The following is a 24,512-nucleotide window of genomic DNA, read 5'->3' on the forward strand; positions in this document are numbered from 1 at the left end:
TAACATGACAATTTGACTTTAGACAGGTACAGCATAACTGCGGCGCCTGAGTTTTCTCTGGGACACATTTAAATATCTTCTTTCTGAGCTTCTTATTAAAAGAATACTCGTTAGAGGACAAAGTTCTGTCTATAAAGCATTTTGTAGATTTTGTAGATATAATTGTAGTTATAACTGAAAAAGTTAAGGAAGATTTTATACCCCATAATTTTGAATAATGACTCGATAGTTCTTGGCTAAATGTGAAACTGTTCTAGAAAGATTACATGATTGACCCTGTTTTGCATTTTGCTCATATAAATTCATATGAATATCTTGTTTCTGTAGATATGGTCAGACTTTAGTTAGCTATTTAGCAATTTCAAAATAGGTCATGCTGCACATTTCCTAATTTTAATTGGTATATTTCCTCAAACTCTATTAAACTTGAATATTTAAAGGGCATATTTAACATGTGGCTGTTAAATTAACTAACTATTGCTCTTTCACTTCTATTCAACAGCAGACATTTATTGAGCTTCTACCATGTTCCCAGCCCTGTGTCAGGGGCTGGGATGATAAGTTGAGCAGGACAGGGTTCCTGTCTTCCTGGATCATATGGTCAGGTGGCTGAGACAGGTATTTAATCAGATTATCAAACGAAGTGGTCACTGCTACAACAGCAATAGAAATGTCTGTCATGCACACTCCCAGTGCGGCCAACACTCTTAGAGCACTAGGTTAGTACCCTCAGCAACAGTGTCAGGAAGTGTGTGGGTCGGTGCGGGGGTGGGGATGGTGGGAGAGGTGTAAGCCCATGTACTGTCCTTATCAACCTCCTTCTCCAGGGTCCTTCTACTACTGTTATTACTGATGGTAATGATAATAATAGTATTTTTTCATTTGGGCAATTGATGTTTTCTCAATCCTAGATAAAGCATGACTAAAAATATCTTTAGAAATGTTTTATTTTATTTTATTTACTTATTTTTAGAGAGAGGGGAAAGGAGGGAGAAAGAGAGAGAACCATCAATGTGTGGTTGCCTCTCCTATGCCCCAGACCTGGGACCTGGCCTGCAACCCAGGCATGTGCCCTGACAGGAAATCAAACCAGCAATCCTTTGGTTTGCAGGCTGGTGCGCAATCCATTGAGCCGCACCAGCCAGAGCAATAAACTTCTTTATTTTTTTTAGAACAGTTTTAGGCTTACAGCAAAATTGAGAGGAAGAGATTTCCCTTATGCCTTCTTGCACCCCTACATGCATAGCCTTGCCGTTATCCACATACCCCCACAAAGTGGTATATTTGTTACAGTCTATGAACCTACATGAACACATCATTTCACCCAAAGTTCATAGTTTATATTAGGGTTAGCTCTTGGTGGTGTACATTCTATGGATTTTGACAAATGTATGATGACATGTACCCACTGTTATAGTGTCAAACAGAATAGTTTCACTGCCCTAAAAATCCTCTGTGATCTGCCTGTTTATCCCCCCCCCTCTCGTTTTGTTGAATTTTACATATAACCTAAGTAAGAACAGTTTGCCTGACTTATAAAGCTGCTCCAGCTAGACTGCCGTGCGAAAGCCGTCCTGAACGCACCCTGGACTTGCCGCTGACCATGCTCACCCCGTGGTCATCCGTGAGGGCGCCTGTGTTTCGCACAAGTGAGCAAAGTTTATGTCTGGGTCTGTGGCATTCAATTCTGCAGTTTCAAAGCCAATGAAAGTGGTGGATGTGCTCACGATCAACTTGTTGGTCACCACCCTCCCTCTCCCATCACATGTGACCGCCATTATCTTTACAGAGTGGTTGGAAGTCCCCAAACAGAACCACCTCTGTACCCCCAAGGGTTGGGGATCGCCTATGCCCCAGATGTCTAATTACAGTACAAACAGACCTGCTTGCTTTTAGAGAAGCAAATGTTTTCTGTATTCAACTGAGCTTGTAAAATTTCATTAAGAAGCTAATCATTAGCCCTGATTAAGTAAACACTGAATGTTTGGCATGAATATTTTAACTTCCTATTTCCAAGCTGGCTCAGCCTTCTCAAGGTTACTGGTTGTCAGCTGGGACCCATAATTTTTCAGTCACCTGTGCAGTTTTCCATCAGAAAATTTCCTCTCCTCTCCTCCCCTCGTGCAACTAGGGAAGAAAACCGAGGCTCGTCCAGAGCCTTCGTGTGAAGCTGTTCTCTGATGCTCGTTAGAGGGGTTTTCTCTCGCACTCTAAATGGGGAATGTCAGCGCTGCCTGCTCCACTGCAGGACAAGAGACTGGACTCTGCTCCTCTTTCTCATTCAGCTGGGAATTGCCACCATTTCCTGTTTTTCCATATTTGCCTTTAAAAACATTTCCAGTTTTAACAAAGATCAGATTTTTCTTTACTGATATTAAAAATTTATGAAAATGTGCTTAATATTAACCTTCTATCTTCAAATATAGGAAAGAGCAAAAGAGAGAAAGACGCACAAAGATTAAAGCATTTACTGTCAGTGACTTGGATGTTAATATCACTGGAGGGACAATGAATGGGTATGGCATTAGAAAGATTTTCTCTGAGGAAGAAGACGTTATGACATTTTCCAAAGCCTGTTTCTCAGACTCCAGAACAAATGTGACAAGTGTTTAGAAGAGGAAAAAAAAAAAAAGGTTTTGTGGCTAAATAAAATTGAGAGGTAGCTCTGCCAATTTCCTTGTGTTTTAATGATTTACAATGAGTATTGCCATATTAACAGTTCTGAGAATTCCTGCCATAAGGAAATGTGTTTAACCCTTTTGAACACCATATTTTCCAAAGCCATTTGGCTTTGAATGCCTACCTTTTTATTTTATTTTATTTTATTTTACTTTATTTTATCCTAATACCTAGTACTGTCCCTCAAAACCAGTGAAATATACTTACACTTTGGGACATACTGTTGTAGAACGAGAGTCTAGAATAGTCTGTCACAGTAGTTCTTGAACTTGAGTGCATCAGAGTCCTGGCGGTTGTCACAATACAGGTTGCTGGGCCTCGCCCCCTCAGTTTCTCTTTTCGGAGGTCCGGGGTGGGGGCCGAGAACCTGTATTTCTTTCTTTCTTTCTTTCTTTTTTTCCCATGTGGAATGTTGTTTTTATTCTTCACATACAAGTTTTTGTTTTTACTGGAGTGAAAAAGCACCTGTTTATATGCTTAGTTTCCTCGGCGTTTCTCAGGAATTTATCCCTGTACTCTCCCAGTTATCTAAGTCTCCTCTCAGTGCTTTCCAGCATCCCTGGGCATCTTTGCAGAGCGTCTCTCCTGCTCCCCTCTGCACTGACGGCATCTTGGCGTCCCGGGCCCTCCCATCTCAGCTGCATCCCACGTCTCCCCCCTTGGTTTCTTCCTTCCTTTGTTTCCTGAGAAGGGTGCATGGGAGGTAGTTTTTGAGATTTTGCGTGTCTGAAAAGCCTTCACTCTGCCCTCACTCTTCTCTGAGTTTGGATGGGCACAGAAGTGAGGCAGGACGTGGTTTTCCTTCAGAAACGTGCCAGCGTTGTTCCATCAAGGTCTGCCTTGTTCCTGTTGAGGAGTCACATGTCAAAACTGATTCTTGATCCTTTGAACCCAATCTGGTTTTCCCTCTTGCAAGGCATGGCCAGAGCAGGTCTGGGGAGAAAGACCAATAGAGAGAGAATCCTGAATGTCAGGCACCCGGATCTTACCACGCCTGACACCGGTCTGCCCCTAGCTTGCCGACTATATGAGGCAATGAGCTCCTCTCTGCTGCACCGCTTTGATTGAGAGCCTTTATTTCTAATATATTCCCAGGCAATGCTGCTGCTGCTGGTTGAGGACTGTGCTTTGAGAACTACTAGTCCACGGTCAACCTGGAAGGAAAATGAAAGTTCTGGGGTGGAGGTAGGGGTGGTACTAAAGAAGTGCTGTTATGTAGTATGCAAGTTAACATACTCTCTCAGCATGGAGCAGTTGCACCTGCAGTCTGCCAGGTGCTGGGGGTGCGTCAGTGATGGACACAGGCCTGGTCTTTGCCTACAGGAGCTTACAGTGTAGTGAAAAAAAGATAGTTGGTAAACAGGTAATGGAAATGAGTCAGTAGGTCCATTTAAATTGAGGAGACTGCTGTGAAGGAAACCAACAGTGTGTTGTGATATTGAACAAAAGGTGGTCAGGAAAGACCTATCTGGGAGGGGTGTTGGCAACATTTAAGCTGAGACTGGCCACGAGAAGCTGGGGGCCATAAGAAGATGGGGTTAATGTTTCAGTTTAGATAGACAGGAGCAAAGGCCCTGAGGGGTGAGGGGAGGGAGTGACAAGTTCCAGGACTTGAAAGAAGGCCAATGTGTCTGGATGCTGAGTGAGAGAGAGGATGAGTGAGAGAGAGGGAGTAGAAGAAAAGGAGGTTGGAGGGGAGCTAAGGAAGGGCCAGGTCATCAGAGCTGAGTGAGAGTCGTTTCAACCTAATGCAAAAGGTCCTGGTGAATATTTTAAAAAGTCAGTTTGGTCCTTACTGGTGCGGCTCAGTGGATTGAGTGCCAGCCTGCGAACTGGAAGGTCGCCAGTTCCATTCCTAGTTAGGGCACATGCCTGGGTTGCCGGCCAGGTCCCCAGGTGGGGGTGTGCAAGAGGCAAGTGATCTAGGTATCTCTCACACATCAGTGTTTTTCTCCTCTCTTTCTCCCTTCATTCCCCTCTCTCTAAGAGTAAATAAAATCTTTTAAAAAAATGTCTGGGTGTTGTGTGAGGAAGAATTGTGAGGGGAAGAGCAGAAGCTGTGAGAGCAGTTGGAAGACCATACCTGCAGTGGGGGGTGAAATGATGGAACTGGAGTTGGGCTGTTAGCCATGAATCAGGGCTGCTGTGCACTTATGACCTCTAGGGGGCGCCACTCACTTGCAGCCACTGGAGGTGGAGAGACTTGGATTGCTTCCAGGTATATCATGGAGGTAGATCACCCAGGATTTATGACGGATTAAGCATGAAGGGCAAGGAAGAGGTGGGGTGCTAAGAATGACTCTTGGGCTCCCGGCTTAAGCAATAGAGAATGGAAGCAGATGTTAGAAGAGGAGGAGAGGGAGACAATTCATTTCTGGGAGAGGGGTCAGAACTAAAGAGTTACTTTTCTGGGGACAGTGAGGTCACTATTGCCACCATTATCCTGCAAATGTAGTAACTGACTGTTTGCTAGTACACAAAAGAAATGATGTTGGGGTTTAATAAATACTCCTATGAGAGAGTTGCCCTATATATCATATATCGACTGCTTGGTTGTCCTGGATTTGAAAATAAGGCCATTTAACACTACACATACTGTTGTCTTTCTCTAATAATTCAGAGAGCACTTCAGAATCACATAGAGATTGTTACTATTGCTGTGTAACAAACCCCACAATTTAGTGGCATAAAAGAGCCATTTTATTATGCTCATGGCTTTTGTGGGTTGGGAATTCGGACAGGGCAGAGCAGTGTATCTTTTCTCTGTTCCACGACGTTTGGGCTCAGCTGGAAAGGCTTGTCAGCTGGGAGGACGTGACAGATGGGCGCTGGCCTCCTCTGGGGGCATCTTCACTCACGTGCGTGGCAGCTGATGCTGGCTGTCAGCATGAGCACCTACACGGGGCCTCTCCTCGTGGCCCTGGCCTGGGTTCCTCGAAGCCGGCACCTACAGGGTAGCCGAGCTTCTGACATGGCAGTTCAGGGCTCCAAAGGCGAGTCATCATTGCAAAGATCTTGAGTCTCTAAATTACACGGGACAGGTAGCTAAATTTGTGTTCTGCTTAATAGAATGCGAGATAAGAAAGATCGCTGTGCTCAGCATGCAGCCGCAGGGATGATTTGACTTGCAGGGAGGAAGAGCCCTGTGAGGGAAAAGAGCTGACTGTTTTGCATGAAACCATATGACAAGGATATTCTCACTTTGACTGTGAGCCAGTCGTATAGTAAACAAGTATTTTGCCAGTCTCTTCCCCTCACCCAGGCCTGAGAAGTGAAGCCACTGAGCACAGTCCGTGCTTGTCAGATAATATGAGGATGTTCATAAACTAGAGTGTATAAGAACAGGTTTGAATTATTTAAACAATATTAGCTGGACAGAGATTTCCCAAGGCCTCTAAGATCCATTCTGGTGGCTTTGCCATGAAGAGCAGTGCACAGTGCTTCCTTCAAGTGTAGAAATTCTTCTTTTTTTCTTCTTATTACAGTTATTGGCGTAACTTTGGTTAATAAGATTATATAGGTTTCAAGTATATATTTCTATGATACATGATCTTTATATTGTACTGTGTGTCCACCACCCAAAGTCAAGTCATCTTCTGTCACCATATTTGACCCCCTCTACCCTTCGCTATCCCCCTACCCCCTTCCCTCTGGCAACTGCCATACTGTTGCATGTGTCTATGAGTTTTTGTTTGTTTTTCTTGTTCATTTCTTGCTTTCAGTTTTATGTCCCACATGGTTCTTGTAGAAATTATTCTTGATGTGGGTTTGGGGCAGGCTTTGATGGTTGGAAGATACCAGTGTGAGTTGGATGGTGCAGTCCTAACATAAGATCCTTGATCTAGGGAAGTAGATTCCGAAAAGGGGAGCGCAGGCATCCCAGGAAATGTGCAGGATGATCCACTGGGGGGCAATGGGCTGCTTACTTCTATTTCTTACATACATTTTAGTGTATGTTTTTGTATGCATCATATGCATGTTAGATATAATATAATAGTGAATGTGCAGAATTTATGAATGACTAGTTAAATACATAATTTCGTTTGTGCTCAGAAAGTCTTTTTTTTTGATGGGACACCGCTTGAAGGCATGTCTTATCACCTTTATACTTTGTAGCTAATGCTTTTTTAATGCTTTTCAAACTTTATTACGCATATGAATCATCTAGAGAAACTTGATATTTCTCAGCTCAATGCAAAAAAGATTAGAATTTGGGGGACTGGTTCACACTATTTAAAGTGAGAAGAGACTTGTTAATAAACTAATATGTCATATTTATTCTTTTCCAATAGCTTGAAAACCAGACCTATCATTTATACGTGTTATACTTTTATCCTTAGACTAAATAATTTCTCTCAGGATACAAAATATTATAAAATAATTGACTTAATGAACCTTAAATTGAAAAGATAATTAAAGTTGGAAGAATCATACTACCTGATATCCAACTGTGCTACAAGGCCATAGTAATCAAAACAGCATGGTACTGGCATAAAAACAGATATATAAATCAATGGAAGAGAATAGAGAGCCCAGAAATAAACTCACGCTTTTGTGGTCAATTAATATTTGACAAAGGAGGAAAGAACATACAATGGTGTAAAGACAGTCTATTCAATAAATGGTGTTGGGAAAATTGGACAGGTACATGCAAAAAAATGAAACTAGAGCACCTTTTTACACTATATATGAGTACAACAATAAACTCAAAGTGGATTAAAGACTTAAATGTAAGACTTGGAATCATAAAAATCCTAGAAGAAAACGGCAGTAAAATCTTGGACATTTCTTGTAGCAGTGTTTTTTCTGATATATTGCCTTGGACAAGGGAAACAAAAGAAAAAAATAAACAAATGGCACTATATCAAACTAAAAAGTTTTTGTACAACAGAGGAAACCATCAACAAAATGAAAAGACAATCCACTGAATGCTTCCACAAATTGTATTTTATGGTGGGGTACTCATGGAAAAACTCCAGCAATTGGCAAATTTGTCCATCGTCTTTTAGACACAGGCTGCATTTTCTGAGCTTTTGTAGTGTTTGGGGCTCTTCTTACATTTGGCCTCCTGGCTACCAATCTCTGCTCGCCCACAGGAAATGAGCTACCTCGTGTGACTGTGCTTACACCACCTTTCTGTCACCCCAGTAATTACAAGTGGCTGTGGCAGCAACTAGATTTCGTTCACTAAAGATGAAAGGCTCGTCTGGTCAGCACCTCTGCCAGGCGACACCTCCCACAATGCTGAGCGTATTTTGCTTTCCTCCGTCTGGTCCTGTGCATCTCCAGAGCACAGGCCCTGCGAGAGTTTATCTGGCCCTTGGACATGTTCTCCCTCCTCCTGTTCGGATGGTGCCATTTTCATTACCTTGGAATTTTAGGGGAGACTAGGTGGCGCACCTTATCCTTCCCCATCTCTTTTCCCACCCCATCTTCTCTCCCTGTTTCCGCCAACCAGCGAGAGTGGGTTGTTGGGGAAAGAGTAAACACACATATTAGATGATACTGGGCAACATTTGTGGAGCGCTAACTGTATACTAGGCCCTGGGACCAGGGCTTTATTAGCATCATTTCATTTTGTCTCACAAATCCCCAGGAGGTAGTACTGTTACTGTTCCCATTTTACAAACAGTGAAATGGAGGCTTATAAGAGGGTCCAGTAACTTGCCCAAGGTCAATATGGTTCTAGGTGGCAGGGCTGGGATTTGAACCCAGCCCTGTGCCTCTGAGCCCACTGGGTTGTACTGCCATGGTCAAGGTGGCTAAAATCCAAGGCAGAATCAACTATGTGTAAGCAAAGTCCAGGGACCATGGAGGGAGGGACTACTTTGGAGAGCGGTTGCTGGGAGCCTGTGGGAGGGTGAGAGCTGGGCTTTCCAAAGTCTGAGATCATCGGGTGGAGAAAATGGAGGGGGCGGTTCAGATTAAGAGGTAGACCGGGCGGAGCTGAGGCCTGGTGCCCCTAAAGCAGTGCCCTGGGGCCGGGAGGGGTCCCTGGGCATGGGGCAGGGTTGAAAGCTATGGAATAGGTGGAGGAAAGCGGCAGGAAAGGGAGCAGCGGGAGGTACAAGAATCCTACTGCCGGAAGGCCTTCTTCCCCCCATAGAAAGTGGACTGAGATCTCCCAGCCAGGGGAGGGGATTCATCAGCACTCATGCTCAGTGTGGAGGCAAAGCCTGCCTTTCTTTCTTCCACTAAAGAGACAGCACTGTGCCAAAAGGCTGTCCTGAGAGCTGCCCTTCAGCTGGGGGAAGTGTGTGCCCTGCGTGACCCCACAGTGTGGCCTGGAGAACGGAGGGAAAGGCTTCCTGTGTCAGGCCTGCCTGGGAACTCCAGGAACACAACAGCTGCGCTCCCCTCCCCCACACGTAAGCCCTCTCCTCCCCAGGCCCTTGACCTTGTGCTGACAAAGAGGGGTCCTGCTACAAGGACAAAGTGGGTAGCTTCTGAGGCCTGACCTCCAGTGACCTGGGGTGTATAGAAAGTCCTCACTTAGCCAGGTTGGGAGTAAAATCCTTTCTTACCCTCTGAATGATAATTTCCCCAGGAACTCTTGGTTCTAGCCAAGTGACATGGCAGATTTGGATGTGGGTCCTTAAGCACATTTTTTTTTTTTTTTGGAACATCCATCTTACGGGAAATTCTTGAGGAATTAAGAAAAGTTAGATACCACCTGCAACCCTCCTTGCCCTTCTTGTCCTTTATAAAGCACTCTGGTGGAGCCACTCGGCCACTGTAATCAAGCCACTCCTCTCCTTTAAAGAAATAGTGTTAGTCTTCCAAAACTCTAAAAGGAAAAGACATATGCATCCATATGTTCATTGCAGCATTATTTACAATAGCCAAGCTACGGAAGCAACCTAAATGCCCTTCAATAGGTGAACGGACAAAGAAGAAGTGGTGCATATATACAATGGAATATGGCTCAGCCATTAAAAATAATGAAATCTTGGCATCTTCAACAACATGAATGAATCTGGAGGACATTGTGCCAAGTGAAATAAGTCAGACAGAGAAAGAAAGATGTCTTTCTTATAAGAAAGACTTCACTTATATGTGGAATTAAAAAAAACACACAAAGTAAATAAACAGACCAGAAACAGACTCATAGATAGAATGTTTTGATCATTGCCAGATGAGAGGTGAGTTGGAGGGCTGGGTGAAAAAGGGGAAGGGATTAAGAAGTACAAATTAGTAGTTACAGAATAGTTACAGGGATGTAAAGTACAGCATAGGGAATATAGTCAACTATGTACGGTGTCAGGCAGATACTAGATTTATGGGGGTGATTACTTTGCAAGTTATATGTCTAATCACTGGGTTGTACACCTGAAACTAATATTGTATATCAACTGTAATTAAAAATTTTAAAAAATTATTTACCAAAAAAAAAAAAAAAAGAAAGAAAGAAATAGTGTTAGTCTTTTCTATCATCAGCACCTCTCTCTGGCACTGGCCTGTTAATGAAGATTACCAACACCTTCTACTTTGTATAACTCTATTCCAACACCTAGATTTTCAATGCTTGAAACTACTCCACACTAGTAAAAATAGGAGTCTCTATTTCCTACACAGGTTTGAGCTAGTCAGAGACAAGGAAATAAATGTTCCACGTTAAAAATAAATAAATAAATAATGTTGGTTCCCTAGTTCCGCAAGCCACTGAGTTCCCAGGAACTGGCATTTGTGGACTGTCCCTCTCTAGGTCTGGTTGCAGTGAGGTCTCGCAGACACGGGAACGCCACAGCGGGCAGCCCTCATTGTGGGGGGGCCCTGGTGAGCTTTACTGATAAAGGTTGCTAGCTGAGCCTCTTAGCTTGTTGTTATCACCTTCTGAGCAAGCCTTCTGAGCACTGCCTAAGTCAGGTGCGGAAACAAGGCCCCAACTGAGAGCAGCAGAATCAATAAGAAGTCTGAAGGGCTGAGGGTTGTGGATCATCAGGCAACTTTGAGACAAGACCAAGCCTTACACATAATGGACTGAGAGGCTGCTATCTTCAGCCAAGGTTAAAGGTGGGCAAGAGCCACAAACAACCAAGGCACCCACTGTACCCAAACACTTTGGCACCCATAAATCCCTGGACAACCAATTCTTTGTCTTACCTCAGAAACTTGCACATCACTCCCACACAGACCATTCTTTAAAAATTTGGGTGTAGGTTTTGATAGAATCTAAGGTTAAATCAAGACATGACTCCTTTAGATTCCTCTAAGACACATATGTTGAGCACCTCCTCCATGCTAGGTGTGGTGCTAGTTTGGTACAGAGATTAATAAGATGATCTCTACTCTGATCCCACAAGCTGGTTAGAGTGAGGCAGGGAGACACAAGGGCAGACAGATGTGATGGAGCCGTGACAGGAGACTGGAGGGCAGAGGAGCTGGGCATGGGGTAGAGAGTGAGAAGAACTTACCAAGGAAAAGACCCTTGAACTGAGTGTGAAACTTTTCCAAGTGACTCAGAACCCCAAATCAGAGGCTCCCTGTTTTGTGACTTTAAATGTTTTCCTTATTTATGTTCAATGTCCCTGATTCTTCTTAAGAGGGAATTGTTTTGTGTTGAGTGTCTTGAAACATCACACTTGTTACATTTGGATCTATCTGAAACTCGCTTTCTGGTCAGAAAATCACTTGGCCAGCAGCCTTTGCTTTGGCAAGGAGAGTGTAGAAGAAGCTTGTTGGATTTATAGTAGGAGGAAAAACAGATTCTTAGAAATACAATGGTGTATAAGAAGTAGGCCAGAGGTCATAGAGCTCTATTGTTTTGTCCAGTGACATTCAGGGAGTGGCTATCTAGGCATCTATTACGTTTAGGATGGAAGGAGAAACCATGTCAGGGAAGTTATGCTGAAACTCTAAGCATGTCTTCTTAGGGGTGAAGCTGGGGAGTGATCTGAGATTAGCCTTGATTTAAGGATTATAAGAAGTGGCTTCCTGGTTGCTTTCCTAAGGACAACCAGGTTGTCTTGAGTCTGTGGTGGCTTTACTTCTAATAAGTTATTAATAAGGGGGCCTTTTATTGACAGCCTAGGTGTTTGGGTGGCAAAACTCTCTTGTGTCAGAGAGGTTTGGTGAGGGCAGCCTAGCTTGGGGATGTTTAAAAGGTTTTCATCTTTGGGGGAGTGGAGAAAGGACATAGCAGCTCTCTCCCATCTGCCCAGGTTGCAACCAGAAATGACTCTTCTGAGTGAGGGTTTACAGCTGCTAAAATGTAGGTGTAGGTAGTTCTGTAGCTAGAACTGCTGTCGTTCCCATAAAATGAAGGATGAATCACGTTAGGCTCAACTCTGGGGTCTGGGAGAGGCTTTGGCTGTCTTTGGGTTGAGGTAGACAAAATGCATTGGTCAGGTCCTTGGAGGCTGATAGCTTCTGGCAGGAGAGGAAGCAGGGAAAGCCCTGTTTGCTATTGGCCAGCTTTGAGGGGCAGCTCCACCTTTCTGTTGGTAAATATAAATTCTTAACCGTAAAATTGCTTCTCGAGAAACTGTTCTGAGTCTCCTTGTTTTGTCTAATCATCAAGAGGACCAGAAAAAATCAGGATAAGTCACAAAAATGACAATAATAATAATAATAATACTAATACTAGGATGGCTAATATTTATTGGACATCTAGTTTGATCCTGTTTTTATTTTACAGAAAAGAAAATGAGTCTCAGAGAGACTTGAGTTATTTGGCCAAAGTCACACAGCTGATAAGTAACAGAGGAAGGATTCGATGTCAGGTCATTCTGACTCCAGAGTATGCATTCTTTTGGCCACACAAGGTTGTTTCTAATGAAAGTGTGTGTATGTGTGTGTGTGCCCATGTGTCCCTGCCCTGCAGGTCACTTGACAGGAAAGATCAGAGTAGGACCAAAGGCTTTCAAAGTGCTGTGAGGAGGGGGGAAACCGGTTCTTACCTGGAGAGGAATTCTTACTGGTTAAGGCCTTATGTATTTTTGTGAGAGAACACAGAAAATGTGGAATCAGGAAACCCAGAGTCACCAAATACTGGCTTGTGACTTTGGGCAAGTCATTTGAAACTCTGAGTCAGCCTTGATTCCTCTCCTGTAAAACTGGGATAACAATACGTACTTGGTCAATCTCTCTGGGTTTTCTTAAGACTCAGCCGATGTGTTACGTAGGTAGCACTTTGGCAAACCCATGGAGCATTACACAAATTACAATTCCTCCATGTTTAGTCACAAACATAATATTTTGTCATTTGCAAAGAAACACATTCATATACAATTTTTCAAATTTTTTCAAATGTCAATTATTTAAAACCTACTTCAAGATAATTAAGGCTCTGGACAGGAAATAATGTCCAGCACTTTATTATTTATATGTAATATTTAAAACTAGCTCTTGTTAGAGTATATGTTTTTTTAAATAGAAAATTGTTTGCTATTTACAAAAAAATTTTGTTTTTTTGTTTCTAAATTGCATTACCTACAAGTCTTGAAATATAGGCAAAGAAAGAAGAAAGTGAAGAACAGCCATAAAATTATTCACCCAGAGAATAATCATTCTTAACATCTTGGTTAATTGGCCCAGCCTGATATTGTAGGTCCAGATAACTGCACTGGTGATTTTTATTATCAGTATTACATGTAACCTTTGTTTCTAATATGTCCACCTGGAGGTTAAAAAAAAACCTTAATAAAGAGATACTAATCATTTTAGTTAAAATGATTTTCTGTAGAGCACAGAATTTGTTATTGTAAGCTTTGCTTTAATTTTCCCATCTCCCTCCCCCATAAAAGAGAGAGAAAAACAGACTCCATGATTAAGTGTTGTTGTTTTCAGAGTAGAAGTCTCCTTTCACAACACACTCTTTCTTTCTCTTCCGGCATTTCCTAACACCGTTTGTGGGTGTCCATTCTTTGCTGACTGCTGCGATTAATCTGATACCAGCCTGCTAGAGTAAATGGCCCACTGGAGTCAAGAGAGCAGGATTCGTTGAGGCTCCAGGAGAGCTGCGACTTGTCTCTTGAATGCTGCTACATCCTAGACTGGACATGATGCCTGGCACGTAGTAGGCCCTAGTAAATATTTTGTCATTTGTATGATTGACATACATTCATTCAATGGCAGGGTCCACCACTGCCATTAACATCTGTGTGACTCTGGGCCAATTAGTTAAACTTTCTGGATGTCTCTAGAACCCTTCTGGTTCAAATAGTTTGTGATTATGGGCTTCCTCTGCTGAGATTTCGATTCTGATGCTCTGTGGTCACTTAGCTGCTGACAAATTTTCACCATTGCTATCCCTTAAAGGCATGAAAAATGGGCAGCTGTCTCCTCTAAACCTTTTGGTCAACAGGAAATGATTTTCCAGCTGCTTATTTTTTTAGTGATCTGCCTTTCCTATTAGACATCTATTTTGGTTGAATAGATTGTTTAATGAACTAATCAAAAGGGACAGTGAACCTCAAGTGGGGCGCTCACTGAAAGTAGAAATCACCCTTCAGTGATTAACTCATTGGAACCAAGAGCAATTCCAATCTATGCCCTTCCTTAAATATCCTTCACTGTAACACAGGTTTTCTGTAAACAAGGGTTATGGTTTCTTCATGAAAAACTATTTAATGATTGCCTTAAATGTAAAGACGCTGCTGCACAGAACAACTGTGAACTTGGTTAACTTCGAGGATGCAGGGGGAGGTGGTGCCCTGAAGCATGCTTTGCTTTTCATCAGCAGCTCCTGAAGGTTGTCTTTGCAGTGGGTAGATGTACAGCACTGTTTCACTGGCAACAAAGTGCAGGCGCCTTGGCCAGTTTTCTGTTCTGTAGAACTAGGTAGAGTACTTCCAGTAGTACCCTTCTCCATGTTCTGTTTCCACGGACTCTCAAGAAATGTTCCTGGCCAAATGATAACTGGCCAGAAGAACAAAGAGTTGGTCCTCCATCAGCTTTCCCAGGCAGAGACTGCCCTCAGAGGGCCCTGACGCTCAGGAATTTCTGAGCAGTGTGCCAAGATCCCAAGGGTTCTCTGGTAATCTGCTGTTGACATGCTACAGGTTAGGCATAAACCATCCACCTTCTCATGTAACTTTCTAGATTTCTTTTCTCCATCCTTACTCAATACACATTTACCAAAAGTTTCATTTAGGAAACATAAATGTTCTAGGAGCAGGGGTGTTCACACTTTTGGAGTCCCTGGGCCACACTGGAAGAAGAAAAGTTGTCTTGGACCACACCTTTTGATCCCGTGATTCCCCTGCTGGGACTATACCCTAAGAATCCCAAAACGCCAATCCAAAAAAACCTATGCACCCCAGTGTTCCTACCAGCACAGTATACAATAGCCAAGTGTTGGAAGCAACCTAAATGCCCATCAGTAGATGACTGGATAAAAAAACTATGGTACATTTACACAATGGAATACTATGCTGCAGAAAGAAAAAAAGAACTACTCAACTTCGCGACAGCATGGATGGAACTAGAGAGCATTATGCTAAGCGAAATAAGCCAGGGGGCGAAAGACAAATACCATATGATCTCACCTATAAGCGGAACCTAACCAACAATACAAAGATGCAAGGAAAATAAGACCAGCAACACTGAAAGGAAAGGAAACCAACAGAGACAAGAGAGAAGGCGGGGAGGAGCGGGGGAAAGGAAGGGAAAGGGCAAGTCAAGGAACATATAGCAAGGACTCATGGACAAAATCAAAGGGGAAGGGTTGATGGAGGGAGGGGGGAGGGGGCAAGGGAAAGTGGTGGGGGGAAGGCAGAGACAAATGTATTTGAAAAAAATAAATTAATTAAAAAATTAAAAAAAAAAGATGTTCAAAACTGAAAAAAAAAAATAAATACACCAACACTAGTGAAAACTGATGAGCAAAAAAAGGTTTTAATAAAATTTACGATTTTGTGTTGGGCTGCATTCATAGCTGTCCTAGGCTGCATGTGGCAGGTGGGCCACAGGTTGGACACCCCCGTGGGGATTTTGAAGAGAAATCTTGCTTGTGCCTATTTTAAAAGCATATAGACTTTAATCTAACACCCCATGCTTTTGCAAGAACTTGACTTTTAGGTTCATACATGAGTAGGACATGGGTTACCTCATTTCTTTGCATGAGTTTGCCATTTATTTTTCCTCTGAACTGAATTTGCCATTGTTGCCTCGTTGTAGTTTTTAAACTCTTCCATGTACCTTCATTGTATTAGATGAGAGATTATGTTTTATTTGCTGCTTATGTTTGATGTGCAATAAACTAGACATACTGAAAGTGTACAATTAGCAAAATTTTGACCTCTTTACATTTGTGAAACCGTCATCACAGTCAAGACAATGAGTATGTCCATCACCCCCTCAAAGCTTCCTTGTGCCCCTTGGTAGCCCTTCCTCCCAGCCTTCTGATCTCTCCCCCAGCCTCCTCTGGCAACCCCTGACCTGCTCTCTGTACATTAGTTTGCATTTCCTGGAATTTTATGTAAGGGAATCCGTATAGCACGTACTCTTTTTTTTTTTTTTTTTTTTTTTTGGCCTGTCTTCTTTCACTCAACATAATTATTTTGATTTATCCATGTTGTGACATATAACAATGGTTCATTTCTTTTAATTGCTGAGTAGTGTTTCATCAGATGAAATACCACAGTTTTCTTTTTCCATTTATCTGTTGATGGAAAATTGGGTTGTTTCCAATTTTTGGCTATTACAAATAAGACTGTTGTTAACATAGATGTGCAAGTCTCTGTGTGGACGTATGCTTTCATTTCTCTTGGGTAATACCTAAGAATAGACTTTCTGGAGCATATAGCTGATCTGTATTTAACTTTTTAAGAATTTGCCAAACTTTTTTCTGAAGCGGTTGTATCATTCTATGTTCCCACTGGTGGTATATGAATATTCATTCTAGGTTCTCTACATCCTCATCAACACTTGATATTGTCAGTCCTTTTCATTTTCGCTATTTTAATAAGTATGTAATGATTTTGATTTGCATTTCCCTAATGATTAATGATATGGATCATTATTGTATGTGCTTATTTGGTATCTGTATATCACTTTGGTGAAATGTCTGCTTTTGCCTACTTTTTAATAGGATTGTTTGCTTTCACATTATAGAGGCTTTTGTATATTCTAAATGGAAGTCCTTTAATATATGCTTCAAAATATTTTCTTCCAGTCTTTGGCTTGTCTTTTTATTCTCTTAACAGTGTGTTTTGAGGAGCAGAAATTATTAATTTTGATGAATTGTAATTTATCCATTTGTTTTTTTATGGTTCATGTTTTGGTGTTATATCTAAGGAATCTCTGTTTAACCCAAGATCACAAGGGACTTCTATGTTTTCTTTAGACATTTTATAGTTTGAAGTTTTCTTTTTAGTTTTATGATCCATCTTGATTTAATTTTTGTCAGGGTGTAAGTTATGGATCAGAGTTCGTGTGTTTCTATGTATGTGTTTGCTTATGGATATGTAATCATTTTAGTGCCATTTGTTAACAAGGTTACCATTTTGCCAGTGAATTGCCTTTGTCTCTTTTTTGAAAATCACAAACGTATCTTGTCTACATATGTATCTTTGCATCAATACCAAGTTGTCTTGATGACCGAAGGATGGCTTAAAGTCAGGTAATGTTAGTTCTCCAACTTTATTCTTCTTACTTGCTTAGACTTTTTACTTAGGAGAATTTTGTCCTTGGGTCTACAGTATTAGGGCAAGAAAACTAAATGTAATGAACAATAACCATGATTTTGTTTATCAAGGCTTGTATGTATTCAGAGAGTCAGCAGGCACATGAACAATGGCATCCGACCTGGTTCTGGGTCTTGGTTCTACCACTTAGTGGCTGCGTGATGCTGGTTAAATGACTTGTCATCTCAAAGTCTCAGACTCCTCAACTATAAAATGGGGATGATAATATTTATCTCACAGTGTTGTTTTAAGGATCAAATTAGAAAATATTAAATCTCTGAAATAATTATTGCTTACTATATATTTAAGTTTAGAAAATTAGTGTAATATAAGTATCCAATATTTAGTTATCTAAGGCAGAAATAGTAAAAATGTCTGTGGCATTCTAATTTATTTTATTTTATTTTCATTTGAAAGTCTTGTGAGTGATCTTGCTTAGTTTCAAGAATTAGATATAGTTTTGAGGTTTGAACTTATTAATTGATCATTAGGTATAGCAAAATACACTAGTGTTTCTCAAACATCTGTGTTACATTCAAATGGATGGGTTAAAATCCAACAGAATGAAGGTTGAATAAAGTTGTTCGATGGTGGGGGTGAGTAAGGGCAGAGATTTGCTGTCACCTTTGAGGAGACAATTCCAGCAAGGAAAGCCCAGCTCCATGGGACAATACATGCATGCATGAAACACTCATAATGAATGTAAATCTAAATTTTTCTACTCATGGTAGACGTTGGTCTACCTTTGCTGTGTCTAAGTGAAAACATACTTTGAAAATTGAATTGAAAGTTGGATTAGATAATATTCAAAGACTCCATACATCATAGGAAAAGACTAATGAATGTAGAACTGAGTGAAGAATTTGTATAGGCAGCTTGCAGTTGAAGAAGTCAGAATTTTTAATAAACATATGAAGAGAATCTTAACCTCATGTAGTGAAATACTGTGCCACGTACATCATATTGACAATGAGTAATAAGGTTGATAACATCAAATACTAGCAAAGATGTGGGGAAAAAGACCTAATGTGTGGCTGGTGGGAGTGTAAATTGGTAAAACTATTTTTGAAAGCTATTTGACAATACCTAATGAGTTGGATATGAATATATCCTTTTCTTGGTACCTGCTCTAGAGAAATTTTCAGACATGCGCAGGGAGGCATATAGAAAGATGTACATTGCAACACCATTAGTAATGGTGAAGGATTAGAAACAGTCTAATCTACCTAATTCCCTCTCTCTCTCTCTTTCACACACACACATACACGCACGCACACGCACACATTCTTTTTTCAAGTTATTTTCTGAGCCATTTGCAAATAAATCATAGTTCTTAGGGCACCTACCCCCTAAAGCTATTTTTAAAACAAAGTTCTGAAGCAGATACAGAAGAATGTTAACATGTTTGATTTCTCTGGTAAGAACCTATAGATCTGTCATTTTCTGTACTTGCCTATATTTGTAAGATGCTTAAACTGGAAAGTAAACATGAAAAATTTAAAAAGGAACATGATATTTGTTTTCTCTCTTTTGCTCTGTTTTCTTCTTTACAAGCTTTTTTTTTAATTCCCCACCTTAAAACCAAGTGTCTTTCTTATTTACCTCTTGTTTGACTTAAATCTATTATGTATCTTCGGTTTTTTTCCTTACATGATTTAAAGTATCTCTAAGGCACCATTGCGTGTTCAGAGTTTCTTTAGACATCTCCTTGCTTAACTCTGTTTGTTACCACATTGAGCTTGTTGGGCGTAAGCTCTCAGTTGTTTCCCTACTTCTTTGATATTAGAGGGAGTTAGGATTGATGATTGGAACTTATGTATTTCATGACAGGAAGGCTTTGCAGGGTTTGTTTTCTTAATATTACTCCAACTGTCTGTCTTGGTATGTAAGATATTTATATGTGGGGAGGGATGTTTGTTTGAATGTACAACAGATACTTATAATGAAGATTATATCATGCACTTCTGAGGGTTTCTGAAGCATGTAATAAACAAGTTTTAATCTTTAAAACAAAGACTTGAGGGGCCCCCTCAGTCTACACAGTATTTTTAGCCGCCAAAATAAACTCTCTGCCCAAGTCAAGCTCACATTACGTGTATATACTTCAAGTTCCCTCTTTTCTTTCATCTGCTTCTTTGGTAAACAGATGGCAGAAACTTCCTCTGCCTGATCTCCCCATGACATACTGCAAATTTAGCTCAGATGCCAACTAGCTGTGTGTCTTTGGCTATTCATAGAAAGGGAGGGTTTACCTTTCTTTCTTCTGGAGAAACCTAGGCCTTTATGGGTTTGAATCTGTTTGCAAAGGGCTATTTGGAATTGCAGATACAGGGTAATGGAAAAAGATGTCTGTTTTTTGTGATACTTGAAGAATCTGTTACAAACTACTCCAACGAACCATTTCCAGTGTGTGTTAATCTTGCTGTGCTTGCTATTGAATTATTTTCTCCTCTTGTGTTCAGGGGTGGCTTAGAGACCAGCATGACCGTTCGTCAGCTGTTGGTTGTCACAGAGAGTTCACTTGGGCAACAGATAGAAGTGCATGCAAATGGCACAGAACACATCACTCAGCCTCTCTGCCGGAATGCTGCTTCAGTCCTGGCCCGGGCCTGGATTATACTGTTGATCCAGAAATTATACCCTTATGTCATTAAGGGTGCCCTTAAGATTTGAAGCCAGGAAGCTAAATCTCTGACATGTTTGCTGTCTTGGGCAGGTCATCAGGCTATTCAAGAACTCAGATTCCCTGTCTTTTAAATGGTGATAAGACGTAACAACTTAGTTCTGAAGGGTGTGTCTCCCCTGATATGGATGTTATGCACTTCAAGTAGTAGAATAGGTTAAAAGGTATTTTGAAGAAAAAGTTAAAAGCACTCTATAATTCCCAGATAGGTTTTCTTCCTTCTAGACACCCTAGGGGTATCATTGGCCTAAAACCTATTTTTACTATTATGATTACTAGTATTCTCTTTTCCCCAGAGCCTTCCCCCTCTTCTACCATTGCATTCCCTGCTCCATTTGTCTAGCTTATGGTGATGTAGAGTGGCCTTAAACTTAGGCAGAGGATGAACTGCAGACTCCGGGATAATTTCACCTGATGGAGTGCGGTGGTGACTGTGGCTCTGTTATTCAGCCCTTGACTCGTGATCCTGTATGTCAGTCAGGTTACTGACGGGGAGCAGGTGTTAGCAACCCTTGGTCAGTAATAGAAATGACAGTTGTTTGGGTTGAGGTCTTAGGAGCACATGGAATTGTTTGTATGATTCTGCTGCTTCAGAGAACCAGAGGACTGCTGCCTGAATACAGGTCTTCCCTGCAGTTACCTGTCCGTGGCGTGTCGCTGAAGGAGATGAGCAATTGGCATAAATGTACTAGGAGCTACAGGAAACTTTTAAATGTATAATTTACAGGGGACACTGAGATTTACAATCAAGAATTTTTACAGTGTGATCTCACATAACACACCCATGTTATAGTATAGAAATTTTAGTTTGAACAAGCCACATCAAAAAAGTGTCATAAAAGGGGTCGCAAAATCTGCAAGGCCAGACATATAATAACAGGCCAACAGATTTAGATATTAGAGTTTTCTTGGCTTTACTTGAGGCCAGATTCTCAAACAGAGCACTGACTTTGCTTCAGGTCAAATGAAGTCATAATTTGGGTTGGGTTAGTCCTTATAGAAATCACTTAGGGAAGGTTTAATTTGTTGAACCAAACCCTGGCATCAGCTCAATTCACAGAACAACGTATAATTATATAACTTTTATCCCAAGATTCAAGAGAAACTTTTTAGTAGCTATCGTGGGGGTTCAAAAGGAATATGAGGCTAAAATGGAAAGTGCTTGTAGAGATCTCAGCAGACGAAACAAAAGTAGAAAACATTGGTGGAAGTCTGGTCTCAGTTCCTTGTATAATTTATCATACAAGTTAATACACTGGATTCTCAAATAAGCAAACGTGTTTTCAAATACTGAATTTTCATTTTCACAGAGAGGGCGATATAGCTAGCTGTAAGAGGGTGAACCATGGTTGTGTATCTCACTGAATGTTCCAAGGCACACCATCATTTCACATGGAATAGTTATAAGACTGCTCAGTTGCCACTTATCGGTAGTCATAACCTGCAGCATACACTGACAACAGGAATTCCTAGTTAATGCAGGCTCTTCTTTTTATCCACTTACAAGTTAGTGCATCCCTTCATGAAACCTACCAGAGTTCCCAACAAACAGATTGGTTTGAAGATAATTTCTTGTCACGTCCCCTGCTTGCCATCTGTTTTAGATACTGGTGAGCCATGGCATGCCTAAAAGCAATACTCTGAAAGAGACTGAACCCGAGCAGAGGGCTTGGACTGTCAGAAAAAGAGAATAATATCCTTGGGCTCATCAAGGGTTGTTAGGTGGATCCTATAATCAAGTAATCACAGGAATGATGATTAAAATTAATAGTGAATCCATGAATCTCCGGAAACTAAAATGCATGCTAGTTTGAGGAGAAACCTTAAAGGTAGCATACAGACTTAGGTTACCAATGTTATGGAGCAATCAGTGGAAGTTTGTGGAAAAAACTGCACACAGAACAGTTCAGTCCGGCCAATTTCTGCTGAGCACCTAGTTTGTTGCTACTATAGGGATAAATGGGAGCCTTTAGCGTGTGAGAGTTCTCAGTCTTGGAGGGAAGATATCACACAACTATCTGTGCTGATGGCAGTAATGGCTCTGCCTGGAGCACTTGCTGTGTGTGGGCCAAGCCTCATGCCTGCTGGGCCTTGTTTACCTACATTATCTTGAATTCCCTTATCACTTCTCTAAGGTAGATATTATTATCTCCCATATTCAGATGGGGGAAGCAATGTTTTTTCCCCCTGCACGTTATTGTGTGGCCTCTTAGCACAATATGTTAAATGCCATGCCAGGGACTTAGACTGGAGTCTGACTGGTGAAGATCTAAGCTTGCCTCTGGTATGTACTTATGGGGTCTTGAGGAAATTTCTTAATTTATTTGAGCCACAGTTTCTCATCTATGAAACAGAAATACTAATGTTTACTTCAACTCCCAGCTTCATTGTCAGCATCCTCAGAAAGACCTTACTTGACCACTCGAAGGAGTTTTATTCCCACCTTCCCAGTTATATGGTCCCATTACCCTCTTCTAATTTTGTTATAGTATTTATCACCATCTGAAACAATCTTATGTGTCATTGATTTACATGACTATTATTGGCCACCCCACTTGAATGTAAGTTTCATGAAGCAGGGCTGGGCCTTGCACAGTCACCCTTCTGTCCCCAGAAATTGGTTCTTGGCACACAGTAGGCATTCAATAAATATTACATAAATGGAAAGTGGTCTAGGCAACAGGTAATGGAGATGGAAAAATGAAAATGACATACTTATGTTTAATGTCTTTGGGAACAATTCAAGAAAGAAAATAAACCATTGAAAGCTTTGAACTATGCTGTTAAGATAGGTAGAAAGATTCAAATTTGTTTTTTCAGACATTACTGAAGGTTTGAAAATAAATTCAGTTTCATCATTCTGTGCATGATGGTCCATTCTTGACCTGAGCTGGCCTTCCATAAAAGGAGCAGGGAGGCCAACAGGATACACTGACACAGAAAATGGAATATTCTGTGCATGTGACTGTGTGAGATGCTGGGAGAAATGTATAACCAGAGCTCACCTGAGTAGGTGTTTTTCGCCTCAGAGTGAGTGACTTGTCTTACTATGTTGACAAAAGGCACCTCCAACCACCACTGACTTGTTTGTTTTGCCATTGTTTCAGGATGCTGAGAAGCGAACTCCACTTCATGTGGCCGCATTCCTGGGAGATGCAGAGATTATTGAACTCCTGATTCTTTCAGGTAAATACCAGCTGTACTGGTGAACACACAATACAATGTGCAGATGATTATTATAGAATTGTGTACCTGAAACCTATATAATTTTATAAACTAATGTCACCCCAATAAATTCAATTTAAAAGGTTTAAAAAAAGAGAGATTTTGAAAAGTTACAGTGCCCTGGCCAGTGTGGCTCAGTTGGTTGGAGCACTGTCTTGCAAACTGAAAGGTCGTGGGTTCGATTCCTGGTCCAAGCACATGCTTGGGTTGCAGGTTTGGACCCTGGTTGGGGTGCGTATCAGAGGCAACCAATCAGTTCCTCTCATATTGATATTTCTCTCCCTGTCTCTCTTCGTCCCTTTCCCTCTCTAAAATCAATAAGCATGTCTTTGGGTGGGGATAAAACTAACTAACTATCTATCTAAATAAATAAAGAGTGTCCTTCATTATAAAAAGAAAAAGAAGTTACAGAGATGTGATAGTTGAGGTAAGAGGATCATATCTGATTCCTCACTATTGGATGTTCATTTAGGTTTTTTTTCAGGTTATCACGTTGCCACTCAGGAAATGCAAGTATAATCTCACCTTTACGGCTTGAGATAATTGGTGAAACATTTGTGCATCTGCATACATTTTTATTTCTGCACACACATGAAAATGTGGGTACACATGATTTTCTCCATTCATATGTGTTTAATATCTAGACGCTGGAAAAAGAAAAGTCTGCTTTTTCTTTTTTATTACCCTTGGCAGATTTGTGAATATCTTCTCATATCACATCAGTTTCAAGAATTGAAATAACGTACTGTTAAATATGTAGAGAATGGCTTAAATGGAGCTTTGTTTCTTCAATAAATCTCAGATTATTATGTGGATGAGAAAATGGCATGTAAATATTTTAAGTCATTTAAGTGAATAGGAGGTGTCGAAGTTAGACACCTTTCATATTTTAAAAAAAGAACTCTTCATATTTTTTCTTTCCCTCTTGAATATAACACCTTAGCTATTCAAATAATAAAATTATAATAAGCTTATTAAGAAATAAAAAAATCAAACCAAAACCAAAACAAACAAAAAATACCAGCTGTACTTAAAGTCCACTGCAGATAAAAATTTAAATGACCAAATTACTAGATTGACTACTCTAATGAACCCAAACAAAATTTCTTTATTGTGCTCATGGAAGTTTACTTAATCAGTGATTTTATCAGTAGATATAAGACAATGCAAGAAGTTGTTTATTGAAAATGATGTCTCTAATAAAACTTTTATATTGTTTTGAAGATCTGGGATTTCTGATTATGTAATTAGGCCCAGTACAGTAGATAAATTCAGCATATTCGAGTATGTTTTTATTT

The 24,512-nt window shown here is 40.8% G+C and overlaps 1 protein-coding gene across 1 annotated transcript in view; it reads left to right on the top strand.

Annotated features, from left to right (window-relative positions):
* Positions 1–24,512, top strand: part of ANKRD44 (ankyrin repeat domain 44) — a 285,622-nt gene that overhangs the window by 120,728 nt on the left and 140,382 nt on the right. Inside the window, exon 3 of the mRNA XM_054566695.1 lies at positions 23,097–23,175. Within this exon, the coding sequence (XP_054422670.1) occupies positions 23,097–23,175 (79 nt within the window). The remainder of the gene's footprint in view (positions 1–23,096; positions 23,176–24,512) is intronic.

Source organism: Pteronotus mesoamericanus, unplaced genomic scaffold (genome assembly GCF_021234165.1).
Source record: "Pteronotus mesoamericanus isolate MK-2021 breed Mesoamerican mustached bat unplaced genomic scaffold, CSHL_Meso_final contig_179, whole genome shotgun sequence".
NCBI classification, from domain to species: domain Eukaryota; kingdom Metazoa; phylum Chordata; class Mammalia; order Chiroptera; family Mormoopidae; genus Pteronotus; species Pteronotus mesoamericanus.